General features: G+C 42.8%; 1 protein-coding gene and 1 long non-coding RNA gene across 10 annotated transcripts in view; one reads left to right on the top strand and one right to left on the bottom strand.

The window, feature by feature from the left end:
- The window catches only part of CAMK2B (calcium/calmodulin dependent protein kinase II beta), a 120,445-nt gene that overhangs the window by 95,133 nt on the left and 12,251 nt on the right, over positions 1-13,061 (top strand). For 5 of the 9 annotated variants that reach the window (XM_069944021.1, XM_069944008.1, XM_069943997.1 and 2 more), the window contains exons 13-15: positions 6,143-6,183; positions 9,712-9,783; positions 11,280-11,324. In XM_069944021.1, coding sequence (XP_069800122.1) covers positions 6,143-6,183; positions 9,712-9,783; positions 11,280-11,324 — 158 coding nt within the window. The remainder of the gene's footprint in view (positions 1-6,142; positions 6,184-9,711; positions 9,784-11,279; positions 11,325-13,061) is intronic. The other 4 variants (XM_069944031.1, XM_069944012.1, XM_069944006.1 and 1 more) reach the window with 1 other exon arrangement.
- Positions 1-13,061, bottom strand: part of LOC138766460 (uncharacterized) — a 109,875-nt gene that overhangs the window by 96,569 nt on the left and 245 nt on the right. The gene's annotated exons all lie outside the window — the stretch shown is intronic.

Below are 13,061 nucleotides of genomic sequence, written 5' to 3'. Positions count from 1 at the left end.
TACTTCCTCCATCTCTCCTCTTCCTCCCTCTCCCCACTATCCCCCATCTCCACATACCCACACACATCGCCTCTCCTTGGTGGTTGGATCACTCTTCCCCTGGGTGTCTCCACTCATCCGCCGTGCCCTTCATCCTCCTCTATCATCCTTCCTGCCTCATCCCTTCTTGTGGTGTCTGACTTTTTCCCTATTGTTTGTTGACCACCTTCCTCCTCCCGTAACCTGTTACTATGCTTCTCTTTATTCTACATTCTCCGAAAACTTGCCCGTCCTTTTTTTCTCTGATCTCTGTCATCCTCACAGTGGGCAGACAGACCACAGCTCCTGCCACAATCACCACCGCTGCCACTAGTACAGCCCTGGGGTTGGTGGAACAAGGTAGTAGTGTCCTACGGCACATGCCCTTCCCCTCCACACCTGCCCCTTCCTTTCCCTATGAGAAGTGACTGCATGTGGCTGCTTTTTCCTAGCTGCCTGCTTGCGTGGGTCATTACAGAGAGACCTAGACGGAGGATACCCCTTTAGGGACCAGGGGTTAGTGGGGACAATTGAGAGTAACAGAGTATCGGCCTTTACACCTCTTTCTTCCTATGTATTAAAGTGACCAGTGAGCTAAAGTTACAAAAGTTTGCAATCCCCAGTTTCAGAACCCGGTTGTAAATCTTCAGCCATGATTGTATGAATGGAAATGCACGGTATATGGAGAATAGCAGACCTATAGCAATCCCCGAGTTTGTATACAGCTCTCCCCCAATATGTTCTAGTGTCTGTTTATGTCTTGTTCAGGTTATGTAGGCAGTGTATATGGGCTCCTATCTGGGTGTCCCCCTGGAGATGCTGCATGTAGTGTGTATGTACATGTACCTTGGTGCATGCTGTATGCTTGGGCATGTCATGTGCATGGCATGTGCTGAAAAGGTACTTACAGCCGCAGTGTGGCAGCGTACATGGCACTCATGATATAACAAGCTCACTGTGCTCTTTAACAGTCTTGTGTATAAATGTACTGTCCATGTGTGTATATGTTGTATATGAGTGTCACGGTGCACACTAAGCAGGGTATTAGCCACGCAATATACTCCAGTTTTGCACTATATGGATTTATTCTCATATTAGAGCAGATCAGTGTGAAGTATAAATAGTTTTAAACCTTTCACTCTTTGTTCTTCACACTCCAAATATATGCCAATGGACTCCATAGAGTCCCAAGACATATTTGTCACCAGTAGAGATGAGTAAAGCTCTAGCGCGCTTAAGTTCGTCCACACCTACCTGAATACTCGCCATTTGATTACAGGTGGCTGATAAAGTTGGATGTAGTCATAAGGCTTCCAGGAAAACATGGATACAGTCATAGGTCATCAGCTGTATCCATGCTTTTCAGGACTTCCTAGGGCTGCATCCAACTTCTTCAGTTAACACTAATCAAATGGCGCATACTCGGGTTCGGATGGACCCGAGCGTGTTCGAGATTCTTTCATCTTAAGTCACCAGCCCTAAGGTGTCCCAATAGAGTTTTATCTTGGTTTGATTAAGGTGAGTTTTTGTTTGGTTCAGTTTTATGAGAACTCCATCAAACAATTCCCCATATCTCAGCTTATTTGACAAATATGACATGGGGGTGAGATACTGTGTAGTGAAACCTGTCCATCAATACATACCCTAATGTGGATATCATATAGAGGGCCTCTCCCACTTGATACCCCTCTATAGGCAAATGTTACAGGGAATCTGTTAGCACCCAGGCCCTACCCGAGGTGATGGATGACAGTTTGTTGTAGCTGGCAGTCCCCTAGTAAGCATGTTACCTTTTGGTAATTTGTCCGTGGAGTGGATTATGCGCAATCTCAGGTCTCCTACTTAAATAAAGAGTTAAAGAGGAGTTGTGACTTAGTGTTTGTGCCAGATACTTGCACGCTTCACCACATCTTCCTACTCCACAAGTGTTTCAGTCATAAACTGCCTACAGTGGACTAGATCTGCAATCACAGCACCTAGCTGTGGTCTTGGGGTAAATCACCTGTCCATAGACCAGTTTTCTTGGTTCGACTCCCCTAATGGAAATTAAATATATATTTTTTTTCTATTTTATCATTACTGTATAATTTTTAAATTAGGTCCAAAATAATTTTAAACTTCTTTTTTTATATATACAATTATGAGAGAAAAAAAACCTATATTAAATTTCCATCAGAGGAAGAGAACAAAGGAAAAAGGTGTTGTTGGTGTCCTGACAGGTGATTTACCCCTAGACCACAGGTCCACCACAAATATATGAAGAGATTCAACTATATCTGATTGCAGATCAGTCCTCTGTAGGCAGTTAATGTCTGACATTAACACTCAGAGACACTGGTCAACAGTATGAGTGAGCAGGAGGCTGGGTAGCATTGATTATTAATGAAGAAGAGGGAGAAGAAAGGAGTGTAGGAGGAGTACGGCACAAACCATGAGCCAAAACTCCTCTTTGACTCTTTACTACAGTAGGAGACCTGAGATTGTGAACAATTTACTCCATGGACAAATTACCAAATGATAACATTCTCACCAGGGGCCTGCCAACTACAGCACACTGTCAGCACCTCAGGTAGGGCCCAGGTGCTCACAGATTCCCTTTAACAAGCATTTGCACTTACTTTGATTGATTTAGGCTGTTCAGGTATTATGATGGTTAAAAGGGGTAATGCCATGGCTTTCCCTGGCATAGTGTGACATAAGAGCTGAACCTAAGTATAAAAGCCTAGGACACCTACTAGACAGAACTGTCATAGTTACATATGTGTAGCATCAAAGTCCCGTATACATTTGTATTAACCAATAAGTCTCTCCCCCTGGTCTTGTCCCCCTGTTTTTTACTAACAAGATCTATGTAAATCAGTGTACGGTGCAGATCTGGTATCTGCATTCAGTTCTTGTGTAAGTACGTGTGTAGACTGGGGCCACAAGTGTTGCTGTATACACCATCGGGAACATGGAGTTTCCACTTATCTATAACTGAGGGGCAGTGGATGTGAGTGTTGTGGTTTGGACGGTGTCTCAGTGGCTGGGCATGTGTTGGATGTCCTGTCTTGCCAGCCTGCCGATGCCCGATATTTGCACAAAGTTGCCATATAAAAGTGCCCACCCTGTGTAATATTACGTCTGTGTATCTTTTCCTCCTCCCCCTGTCTTTTTCTCACTGTTTCACAATTTCTCTTTTTCTCTTTCTTTCCCCCCCCCCTTGTTTCACTGTCCTATTTCTGGTGTCCTACTTTATCCCTCTCTCTTACGTTCTCTCTGCTCTCATCCCTGCCTCTGTCTTTCTCCTGTGTATTCTTCCGTTCCTTTTCTATTTCTTGCAAGGTAAGTTCTAGTACTTTGGTTCTCATTTTACAATATGTTAGTGGCCTGCACTATATTCTGCTATACCACGTCAGAGTGCCCACTGTAAGGGGCAGTAACCTAAAAGCAGGGTGTGCCTCTCCTAGGCAGTCTAATGGTCTAAACACAGAAAACCTCATCTCGACCTATTAGCGTTATAAAACTAGGCACATCAAGAGGTCACATCAACAAAGGTACTAACATTTTCCGTGATACAGTCCATAGGCCCATGATAACAGTATGTGTATAACATATACAAACTGGTTCAATATTTATCCTCCACTCCATCCACTTTTTTTTTTTATTGATGGTCTGTGTTTGAGGATAGGCCAACAAATCTGACTGGTGGGGGCCCCACACCCAACTGTTTGCCAGAGCTGTATCACCCACATATCCAAAGCTGAAAGAGGACAACTCCATACTAGTGGCTCTGCTGGACTACTGCAGCTTTTTTCCTATTTAAGTAAACAGGAGCTGAGCTGCAACAACACAATCTCCATACATAATGTACAGAGATGTCTGATTTTGTTCTTCAGCTCTGGCAAACAAGTGGCCTATCCAGAATATAGTCATATAGGGGGGGATCTATCAAACATGGTATAAAGTGAAACTGGCACAGTTGCCCCTAGCAACCAATCAGATTCCACTTTTCATTCCTCACAGACTCTTTGGAAAATGAAAGGTGGAATCTGATTGGTTGCTAGGGGCAACTGAGACAGTTTCACTGTACACCATGTTTGATAAATCTCCCCTATAGTCTATGAATAAAATGAAAAGTCCAAGGTAAACTTTCCCTGCAGTGTGGTCAGTCTCCTCAGAGTGCTGTGCCTGCTGCAGGGTAGCTGTGTGAGACTCAGAATAATCCTTTACAAGCAGCTGTTTCCCCCCTAGCAGGTGTCCTAATCTAGCAGATTAACCCTTTACACGCAGCTATAGCCTAGTCAAGGAAATTAACCCCTTACAAAATCAGCTTCTTCCTCCCCACCAGAGTGTGAACTCGCTCTGCTACATTGGAAGTAAATCCTGTTTTCCTATAATAGTGAGGGAAGTCATAAGATTTTTTCCTTTTTAATGAAGCAAATCTAATAGCTCTTGGGCTCCAATGCAAACGCAGCCCCTTCATTCTAGATAGAGGCCAGACCCTTACTATTTACCTCTTCTGTCATGTTTTTCCTTTAGCTCACTGTTGGAAAATAGGACCTGGCCTTCAAGTAATGTATTCATCTCCGTGTCCAAAGCTAAATTTAGAATCTCGCTGGTTTCTTCTTGTAGAACAGTACATTGTGTAAACACAAAAGATGGGTACACATTTAAAGCTAAGCTATTAGGTCACATGACACGAGATAAAGTGCTCTTCCCCAGGGCAACCTGCAGAATTCTAAATTCAGCTCTGGATATGAAGAAAGCTACATGAAATTACTCATAGTTAATAGAAAAGCAGCAAAGTATAACATCTAAGGCTCATACCTGGGTCAAACAGTGACATATACTGTAGCATGCCCGCAATGTAGCCATGGGTTCGATAAATCAAATGTAGTCTACTTCTGTCTGTGTTTGATCTGCTTTGATCAGCTTTGTGACTATCTTTGATCTTGTCTTATTCGAGGGATAGAAAAACACAGACCACCGCTTTTCTATCCAAAAGAATGAAATGTAAACTGGTGTAAAACAGACCAAAGATATTCTCCATTCACTATGTTTGGTCTATTAAAGCTACAATGTCTATTGAAGCTGCAAAGTGGCCAAAGTACATGTTTGAATATGGCAGCAAACAGCAAAAATGTAATAAAAATGGGACCAAAGGGTCATTTTACACAGCCCGATATGAAGCAGTTTGCAGGCCGCATGAACAATTCTTGTATTGTTTGCGGCAATGGAAATTGCTGTCATTTTCCGGATCACACAAGCAGTGCATATATAACTTCTGTGCTGGCACTTTTAGCTCCGGTTCTGCTCTATGGCAGCCACTGTATCTTCAGCCCAAGATACAGCGATGGGATGCCAGATCACACAGCAGCTCTGATGGCATGTATGCACTGCTTGTGTGATCTGGAAACTGACAGCATGGATAGATGCATATCCGTGCTAAGACTCTGTATACAGCCAAAGTAAGGCCAAACACCACTCAGAACTGTATCAAAGGTCTGTATTGATGAGGGGCAGGAATCCCACTCATTCAGGTATTGTAGTTTCAGCCTCAAGAAGAGAAATGAACTGCATAGGAGAAAAGCCAACACAGCAAGGTTACTACCAATCAACCATTACATTCTACAATCTCATTTAGAGAATTCTATTAGGGCCCTTTTACACGGAAAGATTATCTGACAGATTATCTGCCACAGATTTGAAGCCAAAGCCAGGAATGGACTATAAACAGAGAGCAGGTAATAAAGGAAAGCCTGAGATTTCTCCTCTTTTCAAATCCATTCCTGGTTTTGGCTTCAAATCTTTGTCAGATAATCTTTCTGTGTAAAAGGGCCCTTAGTAGCATTTATCTATCGAATCAATGTAATAAAGATCATTGAGCCGTGTTATAGGCTCTGTAAGCGAGCAGCGATCTAGCAGACTGGCGCTTGCTCGCCCCACTCAACAGGTCCTCACTCTTGACTTCTGATAACCCAGTGTTTAGTGACAGCAACATTGCCAATTCTTCATATCCACATCTATAACCCCGTTCACTTCCCTCCTGGATAAAGCGTATATATTATCTGGCTGTATATTGAGACATATAACTTGCTAGTTGCTGACCACACTCTCTTTGTCTCTTTTGGACCCATTGCAGCAGCTAAGAGTTTGCTGAACAAGAAGACGGATGTTGGAAAGGTAATCCACTGTGTATTACATCTACTGTGTAGTAATTCTATATAAATTCTGATATACAGTGGCCTAACAAGCCATTTGAGTGTATATTGTTTCCAAAGCTCAATGTCACATCTGCATTGTAATATCGGATTTACTGTAATGTCTTAGGTGAAGAAAACTGAAAATGACACATTTGCCTCATGGTGAAAACCAATGTAACTTAATAGACGCCATTAGTCCATTGGGTTTCATTGTCATTGTGACATGACGTGCTGCGCTATTCTTACCATCAAATTTGATGGGATCTGTAAAGAACCTCCAATGTGAACAATGCCTATGAATAATGATAGAATGACAGGCCTATTTTGTTGCCGAATGTGTATAAAGCTGGCCATACACATTAGATTAGAGAAAGATCAGGTAATTGGATATTAATATGCCTGATCATTTTGTACTGAAGAAAGATGAGTTGACATTAGAGATGAACGAATTTACAGTATAAACGAAGCAAAGCGTTTTGTCAGCTTGGTAGTTGGCTTAACAGCCTGCTGCCACTCCGCTCCGGATGGCCAGAAAACCTTGATCCGGTCCTGAGAAACTGGGAAAAGTTTCCCAGGACTGAATCCAGCTTTTCCAGGCACCCCAAAAGGAGCGGCACAGACTTCAAAGGCAGCGGGCTGATAAGCTGACTGCCCAGCTTTGTTTATACTGTAAGTTCGTTCATCTCTAGTTGACATCAAAGTTATTAGCTCTTTCTTACCTCTCTTGATTCAGAACTCATTCTCATGTCTATGAAGATCACTACTGATTCCATCTTGGCCCTTGTAAAATTCCAAAGAAAGCTGACACAACAGTAAGGGCCCTACTAAACCAAATGATAATTTGCTTTATTTGGTCAATTACAGGCCTTTCTGTCCGATAATAATTTAGTGTAATAGCTCCTGTTAAAAAGCAACAATCAGCCGACATTTACAATGCCAGCTGATCGTTGTCTTAATTTTTATTTTTTTTTAAAAAACCCGATAACGATAGCGACGGTCTGCTGGCCATGGCTTCATGTAACAGGAGCGGTAGCAGTAGACCGCCGCTCTCTTCTCTTCTAAAGACCATCCAGGCAGCCCCTCCCACAGCTCTCTTGCTCCTCCCCGCTCGATGTCTGTGCATGTAACAGCAAAGACAGAAAGAGAGGGCTGACAGGCTGGCCATCGCTAGCCCAAAATATTGGCTGTCTAAAAGGGCCCTAAAGTATTCCTCTACTGCTGTAAAGAGTAGGTTGGGGCAGGTGGGAGGGAGAAGGGGTGGAGGGGAGTGTGGGGGTAATTTGCCCAGATAACCTGTGGTTTGGCCAGCATGAAAGTGATGACAGGTTTCCCTTAGCTAAAGCTAAATGTACTTCATTTGAGGAATCAATAGTCCAGGCTCATAGCCCACAGTGTCAACATTTGTAAATAACTAAGATTACTGTTCTCTTCCCTGAATAGAGAAAAATAGATGTATGAGTAGTGAATAATCACCTCTTATAAAGGATCCACACTAGGCATGAGCACAACTGGAGCATGCTTGAGTCTGATTATTCGCCATTTGAATACCGGTGGCTGCAGAAGTTGGATGCAGCCCTAGGGAGACTGGGAAACCATGGATACAGCTTATCTATATTTTTCTGGACTCCCTAGGGCTTTATTTAAGTTCTTCAGCCTCTGGTATTCAAATGGCAAATGATCATGTTCGAGTTGTGTTCATCTCTAATGCACACCCAAGTAGTTTTTTTTTGCCAGGTTCGCTACAATCCCCCCCAGCTTATGAGAGCCTTCCACCAGTAGTAATGTGACTTAAGAAAAAAAGGAGAGTGAACAACTGTGGCTTTTTACACAGTAGTGAGGGTAAGGGTATGTTCACACTGAGGAACAGGCAAGGAATTTCAAGCTGAAGCCGTGCCTAATTTTACACGTATTCCACTTGAACTTCCGCCTGTAAAATATGTACAGAGCAATAACCCATTGTGTTCAATGGGATTTCCATTCTGTTGTTCACACAGTGAAATTTATGCGCAGAATGTTCTGTCGTGATCCGCTTTCTGCCCAAAGAATTGACATGTTAATTCTTTGGACGTATTCCGCTACAGAAATCCCATAGAAGTCATTGGGGCTTTGAAGACGAATTTTCAAGCCTATTCCTCACCTATTTCTCAGTGTGAACATACCCAAATAGAACAACTACTCCCCAATGGCCAGGATTACAAGTCTCAATCTTCTCCTCCACACACTGCACACAATGACTGAAATCGGGTGGAGACACTGAACAACAGAGGTTTACCGTAGTCACAACCATCCACCAACTTCTAGTCTTACAGCCTTACATGCACACTATCAAATTTCTTACAGTCGTACATGCACACTATCAAATTTCCGCAGAGACTTCAAGTGGATTCTGCCAGGGCCTCCACTTGAAGTTCTGCCTGTTCCATAGACTCAATAATATTTGCCAGCAGATTCCGCCGTCCACCCAAGGAATTGACATGTCAATTCTTTCCCCAATGGTTCCATTACCCTCACTACTGTGTAGAAAGCTGCATTACAGAAAGCTGTTTGCATTCTATTTTTTTCTTTTGCAACATTTGCAAATAGTAAATTCATGGTTATATATGAGGCTAAAGATCACAGGTATAACACGATGTTTGTCTTGCTAAGAGTCTCTTCTATGATCTTCATTATGACTCAAGTGCCATTCATGTGGTTTTTCAGTAATATGACATTAATGCACAGAAATAGTTGCAGTAATGAGAATTAGGAGAATCCATGTTACATAATACAATTCCCTTCACAGTAGTGGTAGGATCTTATATAGTGTTTTATTATTATTAAAGGGCTAGAACTGGAGTAAAATAGAAAAAGAAAAGGTTTACTTTTTTTGTTTGGCCAATTACAGACTTCCGCAGTCTTCCATGTATGGTATGTGATTGCGGAGGCCACCAAACCAATAGGCTCTACACCAAACCACCAGAGAGTTTAGTGTTTGGCTGGGTTACCAAACTCCTGGACAGTCCATACAATGGTAAAAGTTAAGGCCCTATTACACAAAATTATCGAGCGTATTCGTCCGATAATCGTCTTGTGCAATAGAAGACATGTCGGCTGATCGTCAGCCGTCGTTGTCTTTCAACGTGTTGAAAGACATACGACTAAGATAGCAATAATCTGCTGCCGATGCTCCGTGGAATAGGAGCGTTGGCAGCAGACCGCTGCTATTTTCTATCTTGGCGCCCCCTGCTCGCTGCCGATTTGTGTAATAGCACCGACCGCGAGTGGGGAACGAGGAGCAAGTTACTGCTATTGTTTAGGGAACTAAAGAGCAAATGTACTTTATTTCTAAAGAACAAATGTACAGTCGCTAAACATCAAAGGTACAGTGAACATTGCAAAGTTATATGGCAGAGACATTGGACAGTATAGGGTATTATACATACTACAGGTATAAGATGGTACCTGATAGAACACATTAAAAAACATTCTTGTACAATATAACTCTCTCTATGTCTTTTTCTCTTTTAAGCCCCAGACAAACAGTACCAAGAACAGTGCTGGAGTGACCAGTCCGAAGGGCCCCATTCCTCCAGCTGCCCTGGTATGAACACAGGGAAAGGGTGGAACATCACTTCTGTGTATCTGTGATCTTGTGGGGAATAAGACTGGGGGGCTGTAGATATGGGGCACAATGTAGAGTCTGGTCCTTCTTTATGTGCAGAGAAACCTTATTGCTGTCACTTCCTTGGGAAAGTTTGTTTTGTGTCTGTGGTCCAGAGACGTCTGTGGTCTGTATCAGGGAGGTGTCTCTGTGGGGTCTTGGACTTCTGTTTTCAATCTGTCTGTGGCTCAGAAAAGTTTGTGATCTGTCTCTGGATTGGGAAGTCTGTCATCTGTCTGTGGTTTAGATTAGTCTGTTATCTCTCTGTGGGGTAGATAGTGGTCTGTAATCTGTCCCGTAGTCTTTGCCTGTCTTTCCACTCCTCCATTTTATCAGTCCTCCTACCCCTCTTCCTTCCATTTCTTTCCAGTCCTCTCCAGTGTCCCTCTGGCTTGGACTGGGTTTACATGGTGTGTATTTGGTTCAGATCATATGCGATTCATCTGGACACTCATTCCCTCTCTTCTCTAAACACATGCACTGCCTTCCCATGTCCGTGCAAGGTCCGTAAATACAATGATGCCAGGATCTCCATACTCTGTTCCGTAGCACATCATCCATATTTACAAACCATGCATGGAACGTGTGAATGCCCCCTTAGTTGAACATTCTAGTGCACCAGGAAAACACCCTAAGGCTATCTTCACACACTGTTTCTTTTTGAGTCCAAATAACGGCCATAATTGTTTTAAAATTATGGCCGTTGTTATGAAATAATGGCCATTATTTAGCCTCAAAATAATGAAGGTCCTAAAAGACGTCTGTCAAAAAGGCCAAAAAAAGATGGTGTTTGAACATAGCCTAATAGGGATATACTTCTGGGCACAACATACCCAACGCATATTTTCCCCATATTAGTGAAGAGTCAGGTGCCCTCTTACATATTCAACTGTTGGCTGTGATAATGTTGAAGAAATAGGAAACCCTGCCATTGTAATATTCATAAAACACAAGTCCTTCTTAGATGGGTATCTCAAACCTTGCTGTTCACAAGCCTAGAATGGCCAGTAATATCATACATGGTATGGCTATGTTCACACCATTGAAATGACAGCAGTTTTTATTGGACGGTCGTAATTTAACAGCAAACAACCATTATTTTAAAACAATAGCCACTATTACACGAATAACGGCCTTATTTGTTGTTAAATGACGGCCGTCCAATAAAAACGTCCATTATTATTTTGACAGTATGTGATCAAAGCCTAATAGTATACACATAAGAGTAATCTTATGGCAGGTCAAACTATCACAGGATCTCACATTTTGCCCATTCAGATATATGTACATGCCGGCTATCATTGTGATCCCCTCCCCATGTAAACCCAGCCTTAGCTGCCCCTCTCCTTCTATCCCCAAAGTACCCTACAACCTACCCCTCCTCCCTATTCTAGTTCTCTCCTCCTTCCCATCTCTCATTCTTTCTTCCTCTATAGGAGCCTCAAACCACAGTAATTCATAACCTGGTGGACGGGATAAAGGTATTTGCCATATCTTTACCTCTCTTCATATGTCATGTTTCATGCACCTCTTTACTCCAGAGGCACCAGTCGGAGGGCCTATACTTAGTATTATACATGGTCCCATTTTCCAGTTAGATGCGAAATAGAAGCATTGGGCATTTTTAGAGCCTTGCTATAAAGGTCATAAGGTAAAAAATCCTATTCCAATATGGGTCCAGTTGGTAGGTTTTACTATAGGTCTCTGATGCTCTGATGATAGTCTTCTGTGCTGGGTGATCTGTTTGCAGGATGAGCTACAAGACCGTTCTTACTGAGTTTTCCTTTCAGAAGCGTAACTTGAAATTTTTGGTCCCCAATACAAAATGTGTAACAAGCCCTTTACCTATCATGTTCCATTATAATACTGGCGTCTTATGTGGCAAAGGGGCTGTATGTACCTCTGCACCTGCTATAGTGCAGTACTGTATAATATACTATGGGCATCTGGATGTTTTCTTAAAGGGGTTATCAACCAAAGGATAGGTAAAAAGTATCTGACTGATGGAAGTCTGGCTTCTAGAACTCCCACTGATAACAAGAGTAGACGTCCATTGTCTTTTAATGGTCCCATTACGCCTTATACTTTTGTTGGCTGTACCCGACGCTCACAGCAGGTTTGGCCAATGGAACATGGGGGCCATCCACCGCTAGATGACGTCAGTGGAGATGGTGACTTAAACCTCCCCATAAATAACACGTTCCTGTGTATGGGGAGGATGGGGACGGACAGGAGAGATAACTGATTGCTGAACGACCATTCGGCTATCAGTTATTGATGGCCACCATAAGTGACTGACTTGCAGAAATGCTGCTTTATTCACTCACTAGCGGACTGCTAGAGAAAGCCAAGTGCTGTATTTGACTATCTTCGCCAGTTCCATAGCAAGTGAATGGAGCATACACCCTATGCTTTTCTGTTTGCTTGGGACATGAACAATATGAGTCCCAGTGGTCGGGCCCCCGCTGATAAGATACTCCCACCTACTAGAGCCCAAAAACTGCACCCTACTTCCGATGCCACATGTTTGCTAAACTAAATGTTATTGCATAGCCCATGGTTTTAGGTAATCAGCCATTCTGCCTTCTTTTTGTAAGTCTTCTTGGTGTTGTAGTGAGTTGGACATGGCTGATGAAAGATGCACTTATGTCGTATAATTTCTTAGGATTGAATAAGTAGAAACATATGACTATATCAAATTACTAGACTTTACTAAAAGAAAAACGTGCCTGAAGATGACCTTAATTTGTTTATCCACGACCCTTTAACAACCTGTTTCACTAGTTGAGAACATAGACAACTCGTCCAGGCTACTTGAAGGAATAGTATGATTCATCTGTGCTAGATGAATCGCTGTGGTACAATTATACTATCTATATTAAGGCTATGTTCACACTACGTAAAAGTACGGCCGTTGCTGCCATTGGCAACAACGGCCGTACCTTGTACGGTGTGGAACACTGCCTATTTTTATATGGGATCCCGGCCCGGTATACACTCCGGCCGGGATCCCATGCGGCGCCGCAAAGAACTGACATGTCAGTTTTCTGCGGCCGCAATTCAGTGAATTGCGGCCGTAGAAAGACCTGTCAGTTCACACAATGAAGCGAGCAGCTCCCGCCGCTTGCTTCATTGTGTGTTATGAGAGTTCTGATGCGGGCGCACGCTGATGCTCCCGCATCAGAACACTGCGGTATGAAAGATCATCTGGCCGGTAC

Source organism: Dendropsophus ebraccatus, chromosome 1 (assembly GCF_027789765.1).
Source record: "Dendropsophus ebraccatus isolate aDenEbr1 chromosome 1, aDenEbr1.pat, whole genome shotgun sequence".
NCBI classification, from domain to species: Eukaryota; Metazoa; Chordata; class Amphibia; order Anura; family Hylidae; genus Dendropsophus; species Dendropsophus ebraccatus.
The sequence above is the reverse complement of the archived record's forward strand: the minus strand, read 5'-3'. Positions and strand labels throughout refer to the sequence as shown.